The 26,970-nt window shown below is 39.9% G+C and overlaps 1 protein-coding gene across 2 annotated transcripts in view; it reads right to left on the minus strand.

The window, feature by feature from the left end:
• Nucleotides 1–26,970, minus strand: part of Ide (Insulin degrading metalloproteinase) — a 692,915-nt gene that overhangs the window by 430,944 nt on the left and 235,001 nt on the right. For both annotated transcript variants that reach the window (XM_090384737.1, XM_090384738.1), the window contains exon 11: nt 19,817–19,909. In XM_090384737.1, the coding sequence (XP_090240863.1) occupies nt 19,817–19,909 (93 nt within the window). The remainder of the gene's footprint in view (nt 1–19,816; nt 19,910–26,970) is intronic.

The following is a 26,970-nucleotide window of genomic DNA, read 5'->3' on the forward strand; positions in this document are numbered from 1 at the left end:
TGTTTATTTTTGGCATTAGGTTTTTGAAGTATATTTTTATATTTTTATCACACCAAAAAAATAGGATATGGTTTCAGAAACACAATAAAAATGTGATTAGGGCAAGTGGGACATAGAGCATATACTTTTAGGGAAAGTGGGAAATAGGGCTTAAGCTATTAAGGCAAGTGGGGTAATGCCATTTTGCATATACATTCACATATGAGAGGAAGTCTGTAAGGAAGTGGATGCCAGAAGGTTATCAAACTCTAGCAGGGAGTTAAATGATTTTGTAATTACTCAGAGCAAAATGGAGGAGAAATTGTTGAAACTGAACATAAATTGAACATACATCAATCCCATCCACCCACCAGGAGGTGGGTGGATGGGATCGATCCAGTTATATTAAATGAGGCAGCAAACCATTAACCATAATTATGAAAGCTTCCTTGGACCCGGGGGAGGTCCCCACGGACTGGAGAGGTTCAAATGTGTCACCAATTCACAAAGAGGGATCAAAGGGTGACATGAGTAATTACAGAACTGTTAGTTTAACTTCTGTTCCAGGTAAAATAATGGCGACACTGGTTAAACAAGTACTGCATGATCATCTAGATAAGACTGCAGTTATAGTTCAAACACAGCATGGATTTGTTAAGGGGAAGACTTCTCTGATAAATCTGATTGGATACTATGATGTGGTCACAAAGGAACTGTATGCAAAAAATAATTTTGATATAATATACTTGATCTTTAGGAAAGCTTTTAATACTGTTGCACATGGAAGGCTACTGTACAATTGTTGTTGTTGTTGTTGTAGTTAAGTTTAACGACACATAGGCTGCTGGGGCCATATTGTGTCTTTCTAATGGTGGATATGAAACGATACCTATATTTTATGGTATATTCCTATCTGATTTAAGTAAGTAAATAGTTCCTTTTTATTAGGATCATCTCCCAGGATCTGCATTAAATTTACTGATGACTGTGTATTAGAAATTGACTTAAAGATGCTTAAGCGGATGGTTTGAAAGTGGGGACAGTCCACTAGCAAATGGCGAATGGTCAGTTGAACTTGGCATGATGTGCATTGGGGAGCACTGTCATTATTTAATAGATACAGGTGAGTGAGGTGTGTATGCCCAATCCTTAGCCTTCCTAAAATTGTTTCTTCTCGTCTATTTTTCCGGAAACTGGAGAGCCACAGTTTTGGTTCTGGTTTTATTTTGTATAGTTTGTTTCCTGGATAACCTCTCCAGATCAGTGACCATCTATTGTAACATGCTTTACGAATGATATGTTTGAAATCGGAGTACGGAACTTGACAATTCTGTAAAATATTGGTATCTGGTTGTTTGGCTGCAAGATCTGCTCTTTCATTACCTGCTATACCAGAATGCCCTGGTATCCAGCAGAATGTCACAGTTTGGTTGGTCTCATTGCACACAAGTAATTTGGAATGGATTTGTTTGATAACAGGGTGAGAGGAGGTGCTATTGCTATTTATGGCAGAGACAGCACTGAGGGAGTCAGTGTATATTAAGGCAGAAGAAATCAGAAGTTGAGTAATGTGATCTAGGGCCAAGTTAATAGCATAAAGCTCTGCAGTGAAGATACTGCATTCTACAGGTAATGAGATAGAAGTAGTGAATGAAGGGAAGATTGCCGCAGCGCCTACTTGGGTCTCAGTTTTTGATCCATCAGTATAGATCTTACAGGCCTGTGAATTAGAAGCAGAATGAGTTTCATGTAATTGTGCGATATTGAAGGGAGACAAGGTTTTCTTTCCCCACTGTTGGAAATAATCATCATAAATTGCACGGATATTTGTCCACGGTGGATCAGGCGGTGTTATGTCCTCATATATATTGCCGATTTCAATATTCCACGTTTGAGTTAGTTCTTTAAGTCTAAGTGCAGCAGGTCTGTTTTCATTTGGTTTGCTGTTGAAGAATGACTCCCATTCGGTATTGTATAGACATCTCCAATTCGGGTGAGAGGGAAGACTGCGGATTTTTGCGGCATACATCAAAAGCAATGTTTTCCTCCGAAGATGTAAGGGAGGTTCGTGGGCTTCAATGTAAAGGCTCTGAACTGGGGAGGTTCTGAAAGCCCCTAGAGAAACTCTCAGAGCACTGTGCTGGATCGTGTTCAATCGCTCTAAAATAGTTTTCCTAGCAGAGTCATACACTGGGGAGCCATAGTCTAAACGGGACCTGATGAGAGCTCGATAGAGATGGATCAGGGTATGCCGATCAGCGCCCCACGACATAGATGACACACACCGGACGATGTTCAATTTCTTCAAGCAGATGGTCCGAAGGTAGGTCACATGTGCTTGAAAGTTTAGTTTCCTATCTAGCACTAGGCCAAGAAAACGGACAGTGTGAGTAAGAGGTATTGGCATGTTATTAATCTTTAGCTCAGGATCAGGATGAAGTGATCGTAGTTTGCAGAAGTGTGTAGTGGTGGATTTCTGTTCAGCAAGACGATATCCATTGCATAAGGTCCAGGTTTCTATTTTGTATAGAGCATTTTGCAACTGTCTTTCGATAGTATTCATACTTTGTGATTGGCAGGATATAGTGAGGTCATCTGCATACATATAAATTTGAATGGTTTTTGGAAGATCTTCCAATATTTTGTTGACTCGAATCGCAAATAGGGTAGCACTCAGTATTGAACCCTGCGGGACACCCTCTTCTTGAATGTGAGTTGCTGACAGCTCGTTTTTATATCGGACTTGAAAAGTGCGTAATTTTAAAAAGTTCTGAATGATTTGAGGAAGATAGCCTCTCAGCCCCAACTGATGCATATCTTTAGTAATGCCATAGCGCCAGGTAGTATCGAATGCTTTGTGAATATCTAGGTTGACCATCACTAGGTGCTGTTTCATGACGAAGGCATTTCGTATGTTGCATTCAAGTTTTACAAGTAAATCTAGGGTGGATCTGTTTTTACGGAAGCCATATTGGTGATCAGAGAGAAGATGCTGGGAATCTAGAAACCAGGTGAGCCTCTTATGTACCATCCTTTCAAAGATTTTGCCTAAACAGCTTGTTAATGATATCGGTCTGTAGTTCTGGACCAGAGTGGGATCTTTGCCTGGTTTTGGAATAGCACAAATATAGGAATGCCGCCAGGACAGAGGATAAGTATTTTCTGAAAAGATACGGTTAAAGAATATTAATAATATGCCAAGGTCAGATTCACATAGATGCTGCAACATACTGTAGTGAATACCGTCTGGTCCTGCTGCACTATTTGACGATTTGCTTAAGCATTCCTTCAGCTCGACGAGAGTAAAAGGCTGGTTATAAGGGAGTGATAGTCTAGTTTGAAAATTTAATTTTTGACGTTCTTCATTAGTTTTAATGCGTTGGAAGGATGTCACATAAGAGGATGAGGCGGAAATGTCATAAAAAGACTCTGATAGCGCATTTGCTATATCATTAGGGGAAGATAGTTCCTGCCCATTCCATTGTATTATTGGTGATTGCAGCGGTAGAAATTTCCCATTGAGTGCTCGTATTTTTTTCCAAATAATTCGAGTGTCAGTATTTCTGTTAATGGATGAGGCGAAGTTAGTCCAGGATTCATGTTTTGCTTTTTTTCTAATCAGTCTCGCTTTAGCTCTGAGTTTTTTGTAGACAATTAGGTTGGCGGTAGTTGGGAATTTACGAAAGTGGTTCCAAGCTCTGTTTTTATCACGCTTTGCTTTGGAGCATTCTTCATTCCACCACTGATTTTGGTGTACACTCTTGTGCAGGTTAGATTTTGGGATGGAAATTTCTGCTGCAGATAATACGTGGCTGGTAATGTGGTCAGTTACGTTATCAAGATTCTGTTGCTGTACATATTGCTTTTCAAATATAACACAACTGGAATAGGTTTTCCAGTCTGCTTTTTGGAAGTTCCAAGAAGTACGGCCTTTAGGGTATGACATGACCTGTGTTTGAATTGAACTAATGATAGGGAAATGGTCACTGTGGAATGGATCATTTAGCACTAACCATTCCATGCTTGGAAAAAGAGAGGCTGAACAGATGGATAGGTCTATGGCGGATGTAGTACCAGCAGGTAGTTGAACATGAGTTGGAGAACCAGAGTTTAAAAGAGTCAGGTTATGGTTATCCAGGAATGTTTCGATTAGTTTGCCTCTACCATCCATGGTGGAGGATCCCCACAATGGATGGTGACCATTGAAATCACCAAGTAAACAGACGGGAGGCGGAAGTTGCATAATAAGACTGTCCAGTTCAGTCTGGGAGCAAGGATAATTCGGTGATATATAGATGGATGCAAGTGATAACGATATTCCCATTGCTATCCGGACTGCTACAACTTCTAAGGAGGTATTTAGTTGGAGATGTCTTGAGGGAATTGTAGATTTCACAAGTATAGCTACCCCACCACGAGCAGGAGAGTTAGAAACCCTGTCTCGCCTAAACATAGTATAGTTTTTGATTTTGACCGAAGCGTGTGGTGATAAAAATGTTTCTTGTAAGCATGCACCTACTGCATTAGTTTGAGTCAGTAAATCACTGAGGTCGTCTATATTACTGCGTAATCCTCGACAGTTCCATTGTAGGAATTTATTCATTGGTTGGATTTGTTTGAGGAAGATTGATCTGACTGTTTTTTCTGAGAAGGTTTCTGTCTGCTTGGTTTTGGTTTTTCATTTCTGGGAAAGATTGGGCGTCCTGTATCCATGATGTCACTAGCATGTAACTCTAGTACCGTGTCGTCATCTTCTGATTGAACATCAGTTTCCATGTTGATATTTCGTGGCTTCACCTTTTTCTGATTTTCAACGGTAGTTGATTTTGTTGTTTCGGGCAAAGTTGAGATAGCATCAGTTGGGATGCTGATCGGCGTATTGCTGGTTTCGTTGACTGTAGGTTTCTTATTGCATGATAAAACAGTTTTGGCCCAGGTGGCAAAGGAAACTCTCGGTTCTATGGACACATCTGTTTGAGTTGCAGCTGAGCGGCTGGTTCTAGTAACAGATGCGTATGATCGGCTAGGAATGGTTAGTAGCACTTGCTTTCTTGCTTCAGGGTAAGTGACTTTATGTTCAACTTTATATTTCTGGATTTTTTTACCTGTTTTCCAAAGGTCACATGCTTTAGAAAATGCAGGGTGGTTTTCCTTACAGTTTGGACAAATAGGAGTGGAAGCTGTACAGTCTTCTTGAGAATGCTCCTTGGAACCACAAAGAGGACACACAGCATCGCCTCGGCATGCTGTTTGAGAATGACCGTACTTCTGACATCTAAAGCAGCGAATGGGGTTTGGGATGTAAGGCCGTATCTTACAATTTAGGTAACCTGCTTTAACAGAAGATGGAAGAGTCGGAGTACTGAAAGTTAAAATGATGGACCTGGTTGGTAGTAGGTTGCCATCTTTTTTAGTCATGATTCTCCGTGCATGAGTCACTTTTTGTTCACTAAGCTCTTGTATTATTTCTTGTTCAGAGACATTTAGTAAGTCCCATTCGCTGATGACGCCTTTAGAGGTGTTCAGGGTGTTATGTGGCGTAACTGACACTGGAATGTTGTTAAAGGTTGTCAATTTTAACAATTTTTCTGAATGGCTTGGTTTGGAAGCTTCAATTAGAAGGTCTCCAGATTGAAGACGCTTCACCATTTTGGGAGATCCAACAACCGATTCTAAACATTTCTGTATTAGAAATGGCGATAACTTGCCTACAGGTTGTGTGGATAATGAGTGCATTATTAGAAATGCTGGCATATCTGCACTCTGTTTTTCAGTCCGCTGTCTCTTCGGACGATTCAAGTCATGCTCTGAATCAGAGTTGACAGGTCTGGAGCTCGTGGGCTCTAGCGGTGGATATGCATCACAATCCATCGTTGCTCCTTTCAGCCCTGGAAGAGGGAATTCCTTCTCCCAGGTTACCGACCCCGCCACGTGGAGGCAGGAGCGGTGCCAACCAGTGACCAAGCGATCAGCAGAAGAAGAGAGCAGTACGTTGCTAGCGATGGCAGTAACGTTGCAAGCGGGGTTAGCAGTAACGTTGCTAGCGTTGAAGCAGTGACGTTGCTCAGCGAGGGAAGCAGTGACGTTGCGAGCGGTCAGCAGTGACGTTGCGAGCGGTGGAGGGTTTATGAAAGCACTAGTACTCACTCTAGGAAAAACGCTAGAAAACGCACTATAAAGATCGCTTGGGAACTATCGCTTGGCACTCGGGGCCCTACTGTACAAATTGGAGCAGTATGGCATTAAGGGCAAGTTGCTGCAATGGATAAAAGAATGGTTGAGTGGGAGAAGACAGAGATTGGTAATCAATGGACACTTCTCTTCATGGAATAATGTTATTAGTGGAGTCCCCGAGGGTTCGGTGTTGGGCCCATTGTTGTTTTCTGTATTTATCAATGACATTGATGAAGGTATATCAGGCTTAATGTCCAAGTTTGCAGAAGATATGAAGATTGGTACGGTTATTAATGACAGTAATGATAGTATACTACTGCAACAGGATCCAGTAAAGTTGAGCAGATGGGCTGAGATATGGCAACTAAAGTTTAACATTAACAAATGTAAAGTACTGCATATGGGTAGCAGTAACCCTGGAGTAATGTACCAACTGTGTGGTACTACACTCAGAGTAGTAAAGAATGAAAAGGACCTGGGGGTAATTGTGCAGTGAGATATGAATTTTTTTGGGCAGTGCACACAGGCTGCAAGAGAAGCTCATGTAGCCTTGTCAATGATATACAGAAATTTTGCTAGCAGGGATAGGGAGGGGATGGTCCCCTAGCATAAGGCAATGGTCAGGCTACACCTTGAGAACTGCCTACAGGTCTGGAGGTGTCATTTTAGGAAGGATGTAGAGCTGCTAGAACAAGTACAGAGAAGGGCAACAACATTGGTGAGAGGAACAAAGGGCTCTTACAAAGAAAGGCTTAAGTTCTGCAAATTGTAGCATCTGGAGACTAGCACCTGCAAGGCGATCTGATTGAGGTGTATAAGGCATTGAATGGTTTGAGCAGGTGCAATGCTGACCGGATACTTCCTCTTGCTCAGATTACTCACATGAGGGAACCTAAATTCAAATTGAGGAAACACAATTGTAGAATAGATGTTCGAAAATTTGCCTTTAGCCAGCGTGTAGTTGGCAATTCGAACAAAACTTTCATTTGTCGTAGTGGAGGTCAAAAACTTTAAATAAGTTCCAGATAGAACTAGCATTTGGAATGAATGGATGGGTGAAATGGGAATGTGTGTTTCTTTATTTTTTTTATTTTTGGCTGATGCTATATAAGCTTGTTTTCTTGCATCATATGCCTCTACTAATGTCTGGATACAAAATTACTCCTACTGTCAATCACAAAGGAAGTAGTACACATATATCATATACATGGAATGTGTATCTAAGAAAACTTAATTTATCTTAAAAAATCTGTACATAATAGATAAAAATGGTTTGGTTTTTCATAATTAGCATTAAAAATACATTGGGAAACTTCATGAATTTTGGAAACATCAAAATCTATGCAGACCACCATTGGATAATGGTGGTCTGCATAGATTTTGATCCATGTCACTTTCATGTAACACCAACGACAGGTGTAATTATATAAAAATTCTGCTAAATATAATAAAATTTCAAAAAAGTGATTGTTACATAAATTTTTATTTGCAGTAATTTATATAACAGTGAATTTGTGGGGTTTTTTTGTTTACAATGGGGTTCTCATGTAGCACATTACTGTGAATGGTATTATATAGAAATAAATGGATGAAATTCACTCATTTTTGCTTCTTTCATAATGCTTTATATAAACAGAAATCATGATTTTAATATATATTCATGTGATAAGGTTTGTTCCCAGGAATTATACAATAAACATATCAATTAATCTGAATAAAAAGGGAAAAATCAGAGTGGAAAAATATTGGCTAATCAGTATTTCAGACAACTGGAATACTGCTTAAATGTGAATGAAGGTGAAGGTCTAGAATTTTTGATATGTGAGAACAATATTTGTGATAAGATTGTCACTAAAAGAATATATATTGTGAATGATGTAAAGTTCTACATATGGGAAGCAGTAACCCCAGAGTAACGTATCAACTCTGTGGTACTACACTGACAGAGGTAGAGAACGAAAAGAACCTGGGGGTAATTGTGCAGGCAGATATGAAGTTTTCTGAGCAGTACAGACGGTCTGCAAGAGTAGCTCATGGTGTCTTGTCAATGATATACAGGAATTTTTCTAGCAGGGATAAGGAGGTGATTATCTCCTTATATAAGGCAATGGTCAGGCCACACCTTGAGTACTGTATACAGGTCTGGAGGCCTCATTTTAAGAAGGATGTAGAGCTGTTGGAACAAGTACAGAGAATGGCAACAAGATTAGTGAATGGAACAAAGGGTTGCTCTTATGAAGAAAGGCTTGTTTTGCAAATTACTGTGTCTGGAGACTAGGCACCTGCGAGGTAATCTGATTGAGGTGTATAAAGCCTTGAATGGTTTGAGCATGCTCAATGCTGATGGGATTCTTCCTCTTGCTCAGAATAATCACCTAAAAGAGCATAAATTCAAACTGAGGAAAGACAGATGTAGCAGAGATGTGTGGAAGTTTGCCTTTAGCCAGCAGGTAGTTTGTTGGTCAGACTTCCATCCTTTGTTGTGGAAGTTGATAGCCTAAATAAATTTAAGGCTGGGCTGGACAGATATTTGGAACGAATGGTGGGGTGAAATGGGAGAGGGGTTTTTTTTTTTTTTTTTTTTGGCTAATGCTGCATAAGCTTGCTTTCTTGCATCATGTGCCTCTACTAATGCTAATGATGTTACCGTCCTGAACAAGGTAAACGTTGGAAGTGATCACAGACTGGTAAGATGCACACTTCATATGGATGTAAGAAAAGAAATGAAAAAACTGACATGAGTAAATAATACAAAGGTCTTTGAGATAACAGAAGAGGAGAAAAAGCAGAATGCACTGGAATTAAGAACAATTTTGAGCTTCTGCAGACAGCTCAGGACAACGTATCAATAAGGAATATTACAACTTTCTGAAAGTGATAAAGCCCAAGAAACCTATAGGTAAAAAGAAATCCAAAGAAGAAAAAATTAGTCAAGAAACACTTGTATGATGAACCGAAGATGACAAATGAAGATTAGGAAGGAGAAAATTGAGTACACTGAGTTATGCATAGCCATTAGAAAGAGGTTCAAAGAGTACATAAGAAGATTAAACACAAGAAAACTAGAAGCATTAAGGGAAAACAAAGGACTTAAATCAGCAGCCATGAACAGTAATACAGAAAGACAAATGATACCAAAACTGAAGAATAGCGATGGAGTACTCATAAATAGCAGAGAAGGCATAATTCAAACAGCAGAAGACTACTATAGAGAATTATATAAGGAGCAAGGGAATGATGCCAGCATTGAGGAAGATGAATTGCAAATTAACAGAAATTGGAAATTATAGACCAATTAGCTTGTTATCTCACATCTACAAGTTGTTCACAAGGGTCATTACTAACAGATTAGAAAGAATACTTGGTGAGAATCAACCGAAAGAGCAAGCTGGCTTTAGGAAAGGATTCTCAACTATGGATCACTTTCATGTAATATCACAGCTAATGGAGAAAGCAAATGAATATAAAACACCATTATGCCGGGCATTTGTGCATTATGAAAACATTTGACTCCATACAGCATAAGGCAATGTTTCGGGCACTGGAAAGACAGGGCATAAATACCCATATATTATGATGTTGAAGAAAATACATGAGAACTCTACCTCCTTTATTAGATTAGACAAAGACAATAGCAAATTTAAAATTGAGAAAGGAGTTTGACAAGGAGAGACAATATCTCCAAAGTTGTTTACTGCTGCCCTTAAGGAAGCTTTCAGAAGATTAGACTGGTTGCAGAAAGGAGTCAATGTAAATGGAGAGCACCTAAACCATTTAAGATTTGCGGATGACATTGTAGTCATAAGCCACGATCTCAAAGAATTAGAGGAAAATCTTAATCATTTATGGAGAGTTAGTAAGGATTTTGGACTAAAGATGAATATGGCTAAAACAAAAGTAAATGATGAACAAGTATGCCACAGAAAGGGAAATAATGAGTGAAGGAGCAGTAATTGAAAAGGTGGAGTCATATACTTATCTGGGACAAGTTATTAGCTGTAATAATGATAAATGGCTAGAAGTCAAGAGAAGAATAAATATTGGATGGATAGCATTCAGGAAATATAGTCACATACTGAGGAGCAATATCCCAATTTGTCTGAAACGTAAAATAATGAACCAATGTATACTCCCCACCATGACTTATGGAAGTGAAATTTGGCACTCACCAAAAGAATGGAAGAGAAGCTGAGAACTACACAGCGAAGAATGGAACGAATTATATTGGGAATCAGACTGTTAGATGAGAAGAGAAACACATGGATTAGGCAGTAAACTCAAGTAAAGGACATTCTTATCAAAACTAAAGAACTAAAATGGTATTGGGCAGGACACATAGCTCGAAGACATGATGACAGATGGACTAAGAGAATAACAGAATGGTACCCAAGAGGAACTGGAAGAAAACATGGAAGACAACGACAGAGATGGACAGATGAAATTCATGAATTTGTGGATAGTAAATGGATGGCCATTGCACAAAACAGAAGGAACTGGAAAGTTGCTGGAGAGGCCTTCATCCTGCATTGGATTGAAAATGGCTGTTGATGATGATGATGATATGACAAGAGAGGTTGCAACTACAATGGTTACTCCAAGCCAAAATATGCATTATCGTCTAGAAACCTCAGTGCTGTTGAAGATGAACACAGAGGCAGCAAACTCCTCTCTTACAAGAAATAAGACTGGATTAGGTTTTAAAAGAAGCATTGGCAACATTTTGCATGCATTCTATCAGATGGCATGTGGGAAGATTTTCTGTGGTATACCAGTTGTATGATACTTTCCAATTATCCATATATTATATTCCTTATTATACATGGTGATTCAAAAAGGACTTTACAACTTCATAAGTGTATAGAAATTTATTCAGGAGACATATAATTTATTGAACTGTCATATTGTAGCAAAAAACAACAAGTTTTGCTGACGTAGTGCCATAGTACCGAATTCTGTCACCACGACTGTCAGCAGCTGGCATTTCAAAAATGGCTACTTTCACCATTTCATGTCAGTGGTTGGGTTAACACCCACAGCTGCAGGATTTGGGTCAGTGAAAACCCGTGTGCACGTCTGGGACATGTTCATGACAGCCCAAAGTTGAATGTCTTTTGTCCCCTAAGCAAACTAAAAATTTATGGACCCTTCTTTTTCCATGAAACAACCATCAATGGTATCGTGTATCTGGATATGCTGGAAAATTTTCTCATTCCACAGTTCAACGAAGGTGACCACAAAGGAGTCCTTCACTTTCAGCAAGAAGGAGCACCTCCTCACTACCTGACGGAGATAAGGGAATTCCTCAATAACTGTTTCCCAGGTCTGTGGATTAGTCAAGCAGGACTGTTAGCATGGCCACCTCGTTCTCCAGATTTTACACCTCTAGACTTTTTTCTATCGGGTTTCATTAAAGATCGAGTGTTTGTTCCATCCTTACCTACCAATTTTGCCAAGCTCAAAACTAAAATCACCGCCACAGTAACAGAAGTTACCCCGGATATGTTACGTCATGTTTGGAAGGAAACTGACTTCAGATGGGATGTCTGCCATATCACCAATGGCAGTCACTTTGAACCAAAATTACTGTTCTAGGTAAAACTTGATGTTTTTTGCTACAATATGACAGTTCAATAAATTATATAATTCTCCTGAATAAATTTCTATACACTTACAAAGTTGTAAAGTCCTTTTTGAATCACCCTGTATAAGTAATAATTTCTACTTTATTTCATTTCTATCAATTTTAAAATCAATAATAACAAAACAAAATGACGAAATGTGTACTTCAAAAGCAAAAATTATCAGTGACATTTTGAAAAAATATTTTCTTTATAAGAAAATATTTTTTTCAAATAAATTTCACACATTCAGAAATACAGTACAGTAGATCCAACCTACTGATAATTTTCACATATTAATATGTCAATTCCGTTTTTAATGCTTAATATGTTTTCCCTAATTAATGTGAAAATTCAACTTCAGTGCAATCAGATGCTAAAAGAAAAGCTAGATATAATCAAGAAATTTTAAGATGCCAGCTTAGGATATTAAAAGCCAATCAGGACAAAAAGCCAGATATCCTGTCCAGCTCCCAGATGTCTGATAACCTTACATCAGACTGAAGCAACATCACACTGACAGCCAGTGTCAATATTTTGAAGAACATGGATTCTAAAATAGGGGTCTTCTTTAGAACCTATATGCTTCTTTCCCAAAGCAGATAGCACCCACCTCCATCCTGTCCATATATTTACTGATCCAATGTGAACCCAATAGGCATGTAATACCCCACCATGCTATCCAAACTGTTAAATATCCCAATAAGAAGCACTGTAAGAATTAATTTTTTCCTATTCTATCATAAAAATATGAATTAATGGCAGCCATCTGCTAATATTAATATTACCATTAGCGAATGCATATAATGCAAAAAAGCAAGCTTATACAGCACAGCCAAAAAAAAAAAAAAAAAACACCTTCCCATTTCACCCATCCATTCGCTCCAAAGGTTTGTCCACTTCTTCCTTGAATTTATTTAAGCTATCAACTTCCACAACAACATATGGAAATTTAGCATTAGCATTAGTAGAGGCATTTGATGCAAGAAAGCAAGCTTATGCAGCATCAGCCAAAAAAAAAATTAAATAAATAAAAATAAATAAAAAATAACCACTTCCACTTCACCCCTCTGTTCGGTCGAAATACCTGTCCAGCTGAGCCTTAAACTTATTTAGGCTATCAACTTCCACGACAATAGAAGTCTGTTCCACCAACCAACCACCCGCTGGCTAAAGGCAAATTTCCTCACGTCTATCCTACATCCGTCTTTCCTCAATTTGAATTTATGCCCTCTCAGGTGATTATTCTGAGCAAGAGGAAGAATCCCATCAGCATTGAGCATGCTCAAACCATTCAAGGCTTTATACACCTCTATCAGATCACCTCGCTGGTGCCTAGTCTCCAAGACACTGTAATTTGCAAAACTTAAGCCTTTCTTCGTAAGAGTACCCCTTTGTTCCATTCACCAATCTTGTTGCCCTTCTCTGAAAATGTTCCAGCAACACCACATCCTTCTTGAAATGAGGCCTCCAGACCTGTATACAGTACACAAGGTGTGGCCTGACCATTGCCTTATACAAGGGAATAATCACCTCATTATCCCTGTTAGAAAAATTCCTGTATATCATTGACAAGACACCATGAGCTACTCTTGCAACCTGTCTGCACTGCTCAGAAAACTTCATATCTGCCTGCACAATTACCCCCACGTCCTTTTCATTCTCCACCACTGTCAGTGTAATACCACAGAGTCTGGGGTTACTGTTTCCCATATGTAGTACTTTACATTTGTCAATGTTAAACTTCATTTGCCACCTCTCAGCCCATCTGCTCAACCTTTCCAGATCCTCTTGCAGCAGCAGCAGCATAGCGTCAGTAGTGTCCTCAACAACCCTAAAAAACCTTTGTATCGTCTGCAAACTTGGACATTAAGCTTGATATACCATCATCAATATCATTTATAAATACAGAAAACAACAATGAACGCTGAGAGACTCCACTAATAACATTAGTCCAGGATGAGCAGTGTCCATTGATTACCACTCTCTGTCTTCTCCCCCTCAACCATCCAGTTATACATAGCAGCAATGCCACACAGCTCCAATGCCACACTGCTCCAATTTGGGCAGCAGTCTTTCATGTGCAACAGTATCAAAAGCCTTTCTAAGATCCAAATATATAATACCAAAGTTATTCCCTGCAACCAGTTCTTTTGTGACTGCATCATAGTATCCAATCAAGTTGGTCAGGCAAGACTTTCCCTTAACAAAACCGTACTGTGTCCGAACTATAACTGAAGTCTTGTCTTTAGATGATCTTGCAGTGCTTCTTTAACCAGTGCCTCCATTAATTTTCCTGGAACAGAAGTTAAACTCCCAGGTCTATAATTATTTGTGTCAGCCTTTGATCCTCCTTTGTGAATTGGGATCACATTTGCACATCTCCAGTCTATGGGTACCTCCCCTGAGTCCAAAGAAGCTCTCATAATTATGGCGAAGGGTTTGCTTACTTCCTTTGCTGCCTCCTTTAATATAACTAGATAGATCCCATCCACCACAGGTGCCTTTTTTATGTTTATTCTCAACAATTTCTCCTCCACTTTCCTCTCAGTTATTACAAAATCATTCAATTCACTGCCAGAGTTTACTTCACCTCTGGCATTCCCCTTCCTGAATAACTCCTCATGTGTGTATCCAGAATTTAAAACAAATACACCAACCGTTTAATTAAAATGGTTTAATACCAGAAACTAAAATGAACCAAACGATATTACACTGTAAAATGATATATGCAAGATTTACAAAATAAATATATACGATGAAACTTTTAATATACAATAAAATAAATAAATAAATAAAATATTTAAAATACAATAAAGCTAAAAGCGATAAAACATTGACTGAAGCTTTCGGAGGCTTCCGCCTCCTTTCTCAACAACAATGATGTTAAATCAACACATCCTTAAATAACAGGCTCACGGCACACGTGGTTGACCAGGCGCATACTCAATACTTCTTCCATACGATCCAGAACCGGAAGCGGCTCGGGAGCGTGGAAATATAAAACGCTCGTCTTTTGCCAGGACCACAGCTTCTAGTAGGGGGTGAAATCGAACACCCCTGTCCCTATTCATATTATTGTTCTCAGACGAGCCTATCCACAAACTCTCTAGCCACTTACGGTCCCAGAACCTATGCGCCCGGTCAAGGATGACAGCATTCACCGGGGAGACCTGATGATGTTTCTCCCAATAATGCTGAGCAATGGCAGACTTATTGAACTCTGCGGTCTGTATAGCTCGCATGTGCTCCCCCAGACGGTCTTTTAGTCGCCGTCCTGTCTCACCCACATAACATTCCCCACAGTCCGGGCATTCGATCTCATATACGACCCCACTACTGGAATCCCCAGGAATGGGGTCTTTGACCTGAGACAACACTGTGTGCAACTTCCGACCCGGAAGCTGCACACAGCGTGTCTGAAAGTCACGTAGCATTCTTGAAACACGATCTGACAAGCCCGGATAGTAGGGAATATAAACTGTGGCGACTGGAACGGACGATATTTCATGATTAGGCTCCACGCCTCTATTATATTTATCAATCACCCTCTGGGGGTAACCGCATTTCATAAGATCCGCCCTAACTCGCCCAATTTCTTTCTCTCTCTCCTCAGAGGTGCTACAATGTGTCCTAACCCTACCCAAAAGTGCCCTGGCCACGCTCTTTTTATGCTGGGCAGTCTGTGCTGACCTATAATGGGTGTACTGGCTCCTACACATAGGCTTCCTAAACACTGTAGTACTAAGCTTGGAGCCTTCTCTACTCACCATTACGTCCAGGAATGGGAGGGAACCATTCACTTCCACCTCTGAGGTGAACTGTATAAAAGGAGAGAAATCATTGAGAAAGCCAACTACATCCTCTTCTCTCCCCTTTTGCACCAAAGTGAACGTGTCATCCACGTACCTCTTCCACTTGCGCATAGGGAACTCCAAACTTGTAAAAACCCTATTTTCTAACTCTTCCATTGCCAGGTTTGCGACAATGGCGCTAATAGGAGAACCCATAGCTGTGCCGTGAACCTGTTTGTACATCACTCCTTTATACAGCAAAGTCGTACTCGAAAGACATAACTCTACACCACAGCATATATCCTCTACACTTAGGTGCGATCTAGCACTTAGGGTATCATCTCTTTGCAGTGCCACCTTTACACATTCCACCCCATGGGCTATGGGTATACAAGTAAATAATGACACCACATCTAGCGACACCATTATTTCATTCTCCCCTACATTTTGATTTTTAACGAAGTTCACAAAATCTACACTGTCTTTAACCACAAACATGGACCGTCCCACTATAGGAGAAATCAGCTGCGCCAGGAATTTTGACAAAGCATAGGTAGGGCTCCCAACAAAAGAAACAATGGGTCGTAACGGGACCCCCACCTTATGTGTTTTCGGCAGCCCATAAAACCTGGGCAGCTGACACCCCGTTGCATGCATAGACCAGTACTTTTCTTTAGAAATCTTACCCGTTTTTAGCCAGAGCTGTAAAATCTTATTAACACGTTGTTCTAAACCGGCTAGAGGGTTTCTGTGGATGACCTTGTATGTATTATCATCTTGTAATAAATCTGTAAAGGTGGCACTGAAAAGAGATGATACCCTAAGTGCTAGATCGCACCTAAGTGTAGAGGATATATGCTGTGGTGTAGAGTTATGTCTTTCGAGTACGACTTTGCTGTATAAAGGAGTGATGTACAAACAGGTTCACGGCACAGCTATGGGTTCTCCTATTAGCGCCATTGTCGCAAACCTGGCAATGGAAGAGTTAGAAAATAGGGTTTTTACAAGTTTGGAGTTCCCTATGCGCAAGTGGAAGAGGTACGTGGATGACACGTTCACTTTGGTGCAAAAGGGGAGAGAAGAGGATGTAGTTGGCTTTCTCAATGATTTCTCTCCTTTTATACAGTTCACCTCAGAGGTGGAAGTGAATGGTTCCCTCCCATTCCTGGACGTAATGGTGAGTAGAGAAGGCTCCAAGCTTAGTACTACAGTGTTTAGGAAGCCTATGTGTAGGAGCCAGTACACCCATTATAGGTCAGCACAGACTGCCCAGCATAAAAAGAGCGTGGCCAGGGCACTTTTGGGTAGGGTTAGGACACATTGTAGCACCTCTGAGGAGAGAGAGAAAGAAATTGGGCGAGTTAGGGCGGATCTTATGAAATGCGGTTACCCACAGAGGGTGATTGATAAATATAATAGAGGCGTGGAGCCTAATCATGAAATATCGTCCGTTCCAGTCGCCACAGTTTATATTCCCTACTATCCGGGCTTGTCAGATCGTGTTTCAAGAATGCTACGTGACTTTTAGACACGCTGTGTGCAGCTTCCGGGTCGGAAGTTGCACACAGTGTTGTCTCAGGTCAAAGACCCCATTCCTGGGGATTCCAGTAGTGGGGTCGTATATGAGATCGAATGCCCGGACTGTGGGGAATGTTATGTGGGTGAGACAGGACGGCGACTAAAAGACCGTCTGGGGGAGCACATGCGAGCTATACAGACCGCAGAGTTCAATAAGTCCGCCATTGCTCAGCATTATTGGGAGAAACATCATCAGGTCTCCCCGGTGAATGCTGTCATCCTTGACCGGGCGCATAGGTTCTGGGACCGTAAGTGGCTAGAGAGTTTGTGGATAGGCTCGTCTGAGAACAATAATATGAATAGGGACAGGGGTGTTCGATTTCACCCCCTACTAGAAGCTGTGGTCCTGGCAAAAGACGAGCGTTTTATATTTCCACGCTCCCGAGCCGCTTCCGGTTCTGGATCGTATGGAAGAAGTATTGAGTATGCGCCTGGTCAACCACGTGTGCCGTGAGCCTGTTATTTAAGGATGTGTTGATTTAACATCATTGTTGTTGAGAAAGGAGGCGGAAGCCTCCGAAAGCTTCAGTCAATGTTTTATCGCTTTTAGCTTTATTGTATTTTAAATATTTTATTTATTTATTTATTTTATTGTATATTAAAAGTTTCATCGTATATATTTATTTTGTAAATCTTGCATATATCATTTTACAGTGTAATATCGTTTGGTTCATTTTAGTTTCTGGTATTAAACCATTTTAATTAAACGGTTGGTGTATTTGTTTTAAATTCTGGATATGTACTCTCCCAACCTTAGAGGCCTTTTTGAAGATATCCTCATGTGTGAATGTAGATGAAAAACACTCATTTAGTTTGCTAGCCACCTGAGCAGGATCCTCAACTGTTGAACCATCAATATCCAGTGGACCAATCTGATTCATCCCTTTCCTTCTAGAGTTTACATAGGTAAAGAACTCTTTTCTGTTTTTCTTTGCATCCTTTGCCAAGGATTTCTCATAATCTGCCTTTGCCTGCCTAATCTCCTTTGTGACTTTGTTACATACCAGCTTATATCTATCACAGGCTTCCATGTCACCCATTAATTTATAATTATCCCATGCATTTTTCTTCTCTGCCATATGTCTCATTAGTACATCTGACATCCATTTAGGCCTAAACCTTAAACTATATTTCTTAGTTGGTATGTAAAACCTAGTAGCTTCCAAGATAAGTTCTTTGAATGCTTCAGCAAATTCAAAATGCTTCCCATTTTGAATTTGCTGTTGGTAACATCATCAGTTGGTCCCAATGTATAGAATTTAAATACTGTCTTAGACCATCGTAGTGGCCTTTACGAAAGCAAAAACCCTTCCCTTCACCCCTGATGGTAGTTAGCTCTTTGAGTAAATCCCACTTCAGCACACTATGATCAATGCCACCTAGTGGTTCCTTTATCTGCAGATTCTTAATGCATGAAGAATCACTAATGATAATCAGATCAAGAGTATTACTCCCTCTAGTTGCCTCCCGGACATGCTGATGTAGAAAATCATCCAATAAATCCACAAAATCCTTGTTAGTGTGTGTGAGTGACCAACCCACAAATTCCAGTCAATATCTGGGAAATTAAAATCCCCCACTATAAGACTCTCTGATTTACTGGCCCACTCTATTTCCCTGTACAGCTTCTTATTATACTCATCAGAGTCATTAGTCCTATAGCACACTCCTACTCTCAATTTTGATCTCCCAATGCTTATGTCACCCAAACTCTACACTGCACTGTCCAGCGATGGCGACTCGCTTCACTTCCTTGGATTTTGTGTTTCTTAACTAATAGCATAACCCCTCCTCCCTTCCTATACTGTCTATCCTTTCTGTATACATTGTACTCCCCAAATTCCAGTTCTGCATTCCTTATATCTGTGTGACACCATGTCTTTGATATCCCAACAACATCTGCCTTTGATGTTTTGAGCAATACCTCAAATTCGTGAAATTTATTTACCAAACTCCTAGCATTGTTGTACACGCAAGTATACATGCACCTGTTTCTATTCTTAGCTACCCTAACACAACCCATGTGTTTACTTGTACCGCAATGACTTCCAGCAGTCTCTGAAATACCCTTCTTGTTTTCCAGGCTGCTGCTCATTCCAATAGAAGCAGTGCAAGAATCACTTTCACCTCTGCCTGTGGCTACTGTTAATCCTTGTATTCCCCCCCAAGCTAGCAGTTTTTCGACCCACCTAACACTGCCTCGATAGCATCAGCAAATATTCTTGCACCCTTTCTATTTAAGTGTATCCCATCCCTGTAGAAGCAGTCTCTCCTGTTAACAAGTACAGACCAGGCTGAAAAAAATTCTACCCTTTGAGCCTTGCACAATCTTTCCAGGGCCGAATTGATCGACAAGGCTCTCATCATATACTCCCTCCTATCGTGTCTGGGCAGAATTGCAGACACTTTCAAATTCAACCCTAATTCATGGGTTCTTTTCAACAGTGACTTGTACTTGTTAAGTAATTCTGCCGGTCTTTGTAGGAAAAACTATATTGTGATAGAAAGACAGATGTGCAGTCAAATAAAGACAGATTCTTTAAATTGTGTATGCTTACTGACTTTAGAACTATAAAAATTAAAAACACTGTAAGTGATCACATGATTAAAGTAACCATGTAAAGTATATGAGCAAATTCACAAATCAGGTAATGAGCATAAAATACACCATACCAAGTCCCTCTTCTGTCAACTCAACATTGACTATAAAAAAGGCAAATCCTTTTGCTTCATTTTTGTAGCCTCCAACAAGATTATTAACCCAGCCTAAAAAAAAGAAAAATTTACAACTCACAAACTACAAAAAGGACAAGTCCAAAACATTTAAAAATTAGTACAATAATTTGCACAATAATGCCGAGCAATTAACAGACAAAAAAGTAATCTTTATGTTCATTAAAACCATTCTAATTTAATTTATCTAATTCAAGATCTTCCAACTAGTAATAAGTTAATAAAATAATATATCATAAATCATGAAAATGCAGTTTGCTGTAAAGAAGTTAATCATAAAGAAATTTGACAAATAAAAGCATTTGGTCTTAAAACTGAGAGTGACAGTTTACAAGTGCCAACACATTGCATTTACATATGATGCTGATTATATTTGGAATTAATGACTATACCTTTGCTATTATCAATATTACTAGATGTTGCACTTCAGTAGAATACTGTCTGAAGGCATTTCTTGTAAATATCTGTGGGAGAAATATATGCAGAATTTAATTTGTTAATACTTACAAAATGTCACATATGGATAGCTAACTGAGAGTTTCTTCTGGAATGCAGTTTCTCCTGCAATGGTGAAAGAGGGTTTGTTATTTGGTTTTTTTAGGAGCATTAGCAACTAAAGCCATATTGCTCCAGGGATATTCGGTGGTCATTCCCTGACCTTTCTGCATCCTCCGTATTTGGTGGTCACGGGCTCGAACCCCGGTCTAATCGAGAAGCGTGTGCTACACACTGCTGCTCCTGCCCACCTGGTTACGGAGGCACCGTGACAGAGGGTACTCAGAAGGGTGGCATGACACTCATTAAACATATCCTTAGTAGATGAGATTTACATAAACATACATTTGACAATAGAGAGCTATTAAATTCTGAATTATTCCTATATTCTATTATCTTATGAGATGCAACAGGGATTACCTTTATTTTTTTTTGCTATAGGATTCTTTCGACCAACTCTCCTAGTCCAATGTGTTAACGATTAATTTGTAACAACGATATAATTATAAGATTAATTAAACATTAATCAAACACCTCCTGCCAGGGGGTGGTGGTGGTGGTTGGAACTCTGGGTTGAGTTGGGTGCCCAATATTGATACTATGGGGTTGTCCCGCTACTGTTCTGACAGTGGGGAAGACGTTTAATTAATCTTATAATTATATCATTGTTACAAATTCACAATATGAGATATACTTAATGATGCCAATTTATAACTACTTATATAGTTGGCTATGTACAGAAATGATGCAAATGCACTAACTAGTACATTAGTTAAACTATTTATGTAGCCCGAGGCTTTAGCCCTAAACTATACTATAATCTAAATTACTCCACACCATCAGGCATCTCTCATATATTGTGGATTTATACTTCGCAACTGGGTTGTCATCATTGCAACACAAGGGTACCTGCCCACCCAGTGATGAGGAGCCATAAGCTCCAAAAAGGTGCCATATGGGTGATGGTATCCGCTGAGAATAAGTAACAATAGTCTTCTCCTATGGTGAAGCGTTACTTATTCGAGGTAGTGCAATATCATGGCAACTCGTGAAGGTATTCACAGTATCAGATATACTTAATGATGCCAATTTATAACTACTTATGTAATTGGCTATGTACAAAAATGATGTAAATGCACTAACTTGTACGTTACAAATTAATCGTTAACGTGTTGGTCGAAAGAAGCCATCCTATAGCAAAAAAAAATAAAGGTAATCCGTGTTGCATCTCATAAACATACATATAGAAGTTAACATAAATATATATATGAGCTCCACAGTCTTGGATTTCATGAGAAAGCAGTATATAAGCTAAACATCACCAACCACAATCAATGGTCTTGTCTTGCACAATGAAGTCATAACTGGTCAATAGAGCAGTAGAATTGATTGTATGAAGCAATGAATCTCGCTGTACCCTAATTTGATCAGATGGACAGGTTTAAGCCTGGAGGATGCCTGAAGAATGCTTTGGAGTGCAATACACTAACGATGATATTCCGAGGCGGAAGTGTTATGGTGTGTTATCTATCTCATGGTATATTCTAGTACTTTTGGTGGTTGTACAAGAAACCGCATACCTTAACATTTTGGATAATAAGTTGGAAATGGCACACACAGAGCCCTAATTTGAATTCTCTGGAATGTCTATAGGATCAACTATGACACTGCATAAGGGCGCCATATCAGTACTTCGGCTGATCACTGTTCTGTAAAAAAAATGTAGGACTATACACACTCCACACTATCATCCATTAGTGGAAAGCCTAACAGGAGTGTGTAACGACTAAAGAAGGGCCAACATGCTACTGAAGTGAGGGACAGTGATGCCGATGTGAAACTGACGTGTACGAATACTTTCTGAAAGGTAATATATGTGATGTGAAGGTTCAAAAACTTTTGTGTATAATTAGTCATTTTATGTTATTTGGCTAATTGTGCAGTCCCCAGGTATTACTGTCTTTATTATGCAATAAATATACAAGATAAATAATGAAATCTCCAATACCAGAAGGACATTTCTGTGTTTTTGGCCAACACACTTACAACATAGTTGTAAAGCTACAGAAAGCCTTCATCTTTATAGCCTGGGATAACCAATCAGATTTGCTCACTGGTGCAAGGTGCACCGTGTCATCTTGAGTGGTTTTCTCTACAGAGCTTCATTTCCCAAAGAACATATGCAGGATGCCTGTTAGAATTTCAGTTTCAGGACTTTAATATCCGGATCAGCTGCCCCTACCATGCCCTACAGGGAACTTCAATCAGCAAAGCTGCCCTCATGCTTGAACTCAGGAGTCTAGTTCCCACCTCCGTTTATTCCAATGTGATCCGCACTTTATGTTCCCAAGTACTCCGGGAATCCGAGCGTTATCGCTCTCACCAGCAAAGTAAATTTAACAAATTAATTCAGTAGCCCAGTAACACTGGTCACCAGTAAACACAGTGGGCTGCTCTCAGGTTGTCTGAATTTAAGTGACAAATGCTTGTCTGCTGACCAGTTGGAGGCTCCTCATCCTAGGGATGCAATTTGCCATTCTCCCACAGTCTCCCAGTAACGGAGCTGGCCATGGGTGTTGAGGTGTCGTTGGCACATTTACCTGAAGAAATTACAAATGCAATTCGCCTAAAAACTGCGGCAATTCTGCAGCCTCTCGACTCTAATCTAAACTGACGTCAAATCTCTGCCCTTAACACATTGAAAGGGGGTTATGATTCCATTGTTGTTTTATCAGCAGATAAGGGAGGTTAAACAGTTGTTTTAAACCATTCCGACTACGAAGCAAAAGCCCTATCTCTTTTACAAGGGAGGGCTATCACTCTACGAGCCCATAGTTGACTCTCCTGCGAAGGTCCTAAAGCAATGGGAGACCAAAAGTGAACAGCCTTGTCTACAGTTGGTTTAAGTCGGGCAAAATCCCTGAATCCATGCTCTGGTGCCTGCATGCCTCTGGATGCCAGATTCCACAGTTTTATGGACTACCAAAGGTGCACAAGGAGGGTGTGCCCTTACGACCTATCATCTCTTGTTGTGGTTCCCCAACATACAAGTTATCCAAGTTCGTTTCCAGTCTGCTCTCGCCCCTGGTATGCAAGGCTGTTCACCCCATTTCCAACAGCGGAGAGTTCCTAGACCTGGTCTCCAATCTATCCATCTCAAATGAACAGGTCATGGCCTCGTTTGACATAGTGTCTCCCTTCACTTCAGTCCAACTGGCCATCACATGTGCCAAAGAACACCTGGACAAAACCCTGAGCAGCAGAAGTTCTTTAACTGCCGACATTTACAGTGCCTTCAGATTGTGCTTGACTAGTGGTGACATTATGTAAGATGAATCCCTTTACCAGCAAATTCATGGTATGGCTCTGGGTGCACCCGTTTAGCTCAGTCATGGCAAACATCATAATGGAGGAACTGGAGAGTCATGGGTTTGTGGGTTTGCCGGATCCTATAGCCTTTTGGTGTCGCTATGTGGACAACGTGTTTGTGATCATTCCCCACAAGTCAGGAGACCGACTTTTGCATCTCCTCAACTCTCTTTTTGTCGCCCTTCCTTCAATTCACCATTGAACTGCAGTTGGGCAATCCTCTTACTTTCTCGGATTCTCTTGTTCAGCATGAGGGCATGCATTTAAAGACATCAATCCATCGCAAGCCAATGTGTGCTGGCCAATTCACAAACTACCAGTCAGCACATGCTCACAGCCAACTTCCCGGCACCGTGTGAGCCCTACTAACCCATGCCTGGACTCATTCCAGTTCTGTGGATGAGACATGCACTGAGATCGTTAAGGTAAAAGCAGATCTCGCAAAATGCGGCGGCAACCCTACCAGTGCCTTAGATAAGTGTGACCTACAGGCTCATGACCGCATTGCCAACCCTAGGGCCACAAGCAGCAACGACCCCACCTCGACCGCCTTTATCCCTACTATCCGAACCTGTTGCAACAACTTTCTAGAATCTTACAGACGCACGGGATAAAGTGCTTCCAGCTTCCGGGCAGAAGATTGCAGTCCCTCGTTTCGAGGGTTAAGACACCAATTCCCACACTCCTGTGGAGCGGCTTGGTGTATCACATTTCCTGCTGTGACTACACTGGCTGCTATGTTGGTGAAACTGGCAGAAGACTCAAAAATCGAGTCTCAGAGCACTAGAAAGCAACTTGTTTTGCAGACATGAAACACCAACACTCAGTGATCGCAGAGCACTACTGGTCAGCCCAGCATGGCATCGACCCAGCGTGACAACAAGATTATCGACCGATCCCACCACTAACATCGTCGTGTCTGGTTGGAATCACTCCACATCTCATGTTGCAACGATTCCTTTAATCAGAACAGAGGAGCATCCATCCCATCACTGAGGCAACCATCCTAAATGACAAATGTTGGGGCACGCAGCATAGCCAAATGTTGCAGCTACAACAGCAAGCCTCTACTCTACTTCCAACAGCTAATTGTTGCCTGCACCTATATCACGCGGTTTTCACCTCGCATGACCACCATAGTTGAGCACATGACATTCTGTACTTTTGTAATAACATTTACAATTGAAGAATGACGTCCTCCATCCGAAAGCTCTTGTGATTTAGGACTTTTATTTTATTTTATTTTTTAAAGAAAAAAGTTTATTTTTTAAAAGTTTATTATTACTTTAAAGTTTATTAAAGAAAAATTTTACTTCAAACCTCTTTCATTTTATCTGTTTTCTCAGTGGTCTACATTATTATAAATTTAACATGAATCCTGACACCATAAGCCTGTTCCCATTTACCAGGTCAGTTGACTAAATAAACTAAAATTACACACAATATTTTGAATCTTTTCAGCATAATACTGAATACAACTATCACAATAATGTGCATTAAGATTCCATAATAGTCTGTGTCAAAAAATCAATTTCGAGAGACAATGGAAAAGAAGACTTGTCTTGAGTCAGCCAAAAATTTATTAAAAAAAAAAAAAAAAAACAGTTTTTAGATATTTTATATATCATATAAATGAAAAAATCAGCTTCACCAAAACAGAGGTTGGTAACCGCCTTTTCTTTCAGTAATTAGAAAATGTGAACATAATTTGGTACACAGCAAACCCCTATTTCAGATTCCAGTAAATGAAATTAAAATAAGATCAAATGTTTTCAAAGTTGCATTTCCACCTGACCAATTTCAGATACCAGTATTTTCTGTTGAAGACAGTTTCTTCTTGGCTCCTGAGAAGCAAAAATCCATATTATTATAACATATATCAGTATTCAAAATGTAAAGAAAGATCAAACATTGCATCGAATTACAGCAATACACTTTTTAAAAGCACTGCTAAGGCATTTCTTATAAGTTACCATCTCGTTAGATATCAGATTCTTGGCATGCTTGGCCTGCTGCTCATATTGTTATCTGTTAATGTTGGTGGTTAAAAACATCTTATGTGAAAAATCTTATTTTCTAAGTTAAATGCCTTTCAGAATCCACAAATGCCAGGCATAATGACATTTTATTTTAATTTTCTTTCTTCAACTCTAGATACAGAACTAGATAATGGAAGACTAGATAGCGTAATACGTAGCACTGTAGTAGGAATCTGTTAGCTTAGTATAGTATCAGCAATTAATCAATTAAATTTATAAATCCATTTAATTTTTATTGTTAATTAAATTGTATTTAAATGGAAATCATGCCCTGGACTAGAGCAGCAAAGCAACTTTCAGAAAGTAGCGAAAGTGCTGAGGTTCACGGGACAACCGCAGGGAAAAATTCTCCAAGGTATCACAGTCTAAAAAAATGCGCAAAATGCGACATGCTTGCAGATCTCTCTTGAACAGGACATGACCTAGCCATGGAGGATGCCTTTGTGTGTTCTAGGTGCAGAGAATGTGAAGAAATTAGGTGCCAACTCAGCATTCTGATGAGCATCTATGAGACCTTGAAGAGTTGGGTAGAAGGCATAGGCAGGCAGCAGATAAAAATGGAAGTTGAAGGAATTAAAATGGGATCCCATCCAGTTCTCAGCTGCTCAACCCAACTTGTTGGGATATCAGAGACATGGTGCGACTCAAATATAAGGGATGTAGTACTGCAATTTGGGGTGTACAATGTGTACAGGACAGGAAGGGAGGAGGGGTTATGCTGTTAGTTAAGAAACACACAAGCTAAGGAAGTGCATCCAGTTGACATAGATGGACAGTGCAACGTTGAATCTGTTTGGTGTGACATAATCACTAGGAAAACAAAAATGAGGGGAGGAGTTTGTTATAGGCCTAATGACTCTGATGAGTACAATGAACAATTATACAGAGAAATGGTGAGCAAGTAAATAAGAGTGTCTTATGATGGGGGATTTTAACTTCCTAGATATAGACTGGAACTTGTGGGTGGGTCACTTGCACACTAGCAAGGCTTTTCTGGATTTATTGGATGCACTGTTTTCTACAGCAGCATATTAGATACGTAACAAGAGGGAGTAACACCCCTGATCTGATTATCAGCAATGATTATTCATGCATTAAGAATTTACAGATAAAGGAACCACTAGGTGGCAGTGTTCACAGCATACTGATGTGAGATCTACTTAAAGATGTAACTACCATCATGGGTAAAGC

The sequence above is a fragment of the Mastigoproctus giganteus genome, chromosome 11 (assembly GCF_048544385.1).
Source record: "Mastigoproctus giganteus isolate SK-2022 chromosome 11, ASM4854438v1, whole genome shotgun sequence".
Lineage (NCBI taxonomy): Eukaryota > Metazoa > Arthropoda > Arachnida > Uropygi > Thelyphonidae > Mastigoproctus > Mastigoproctus giganteus.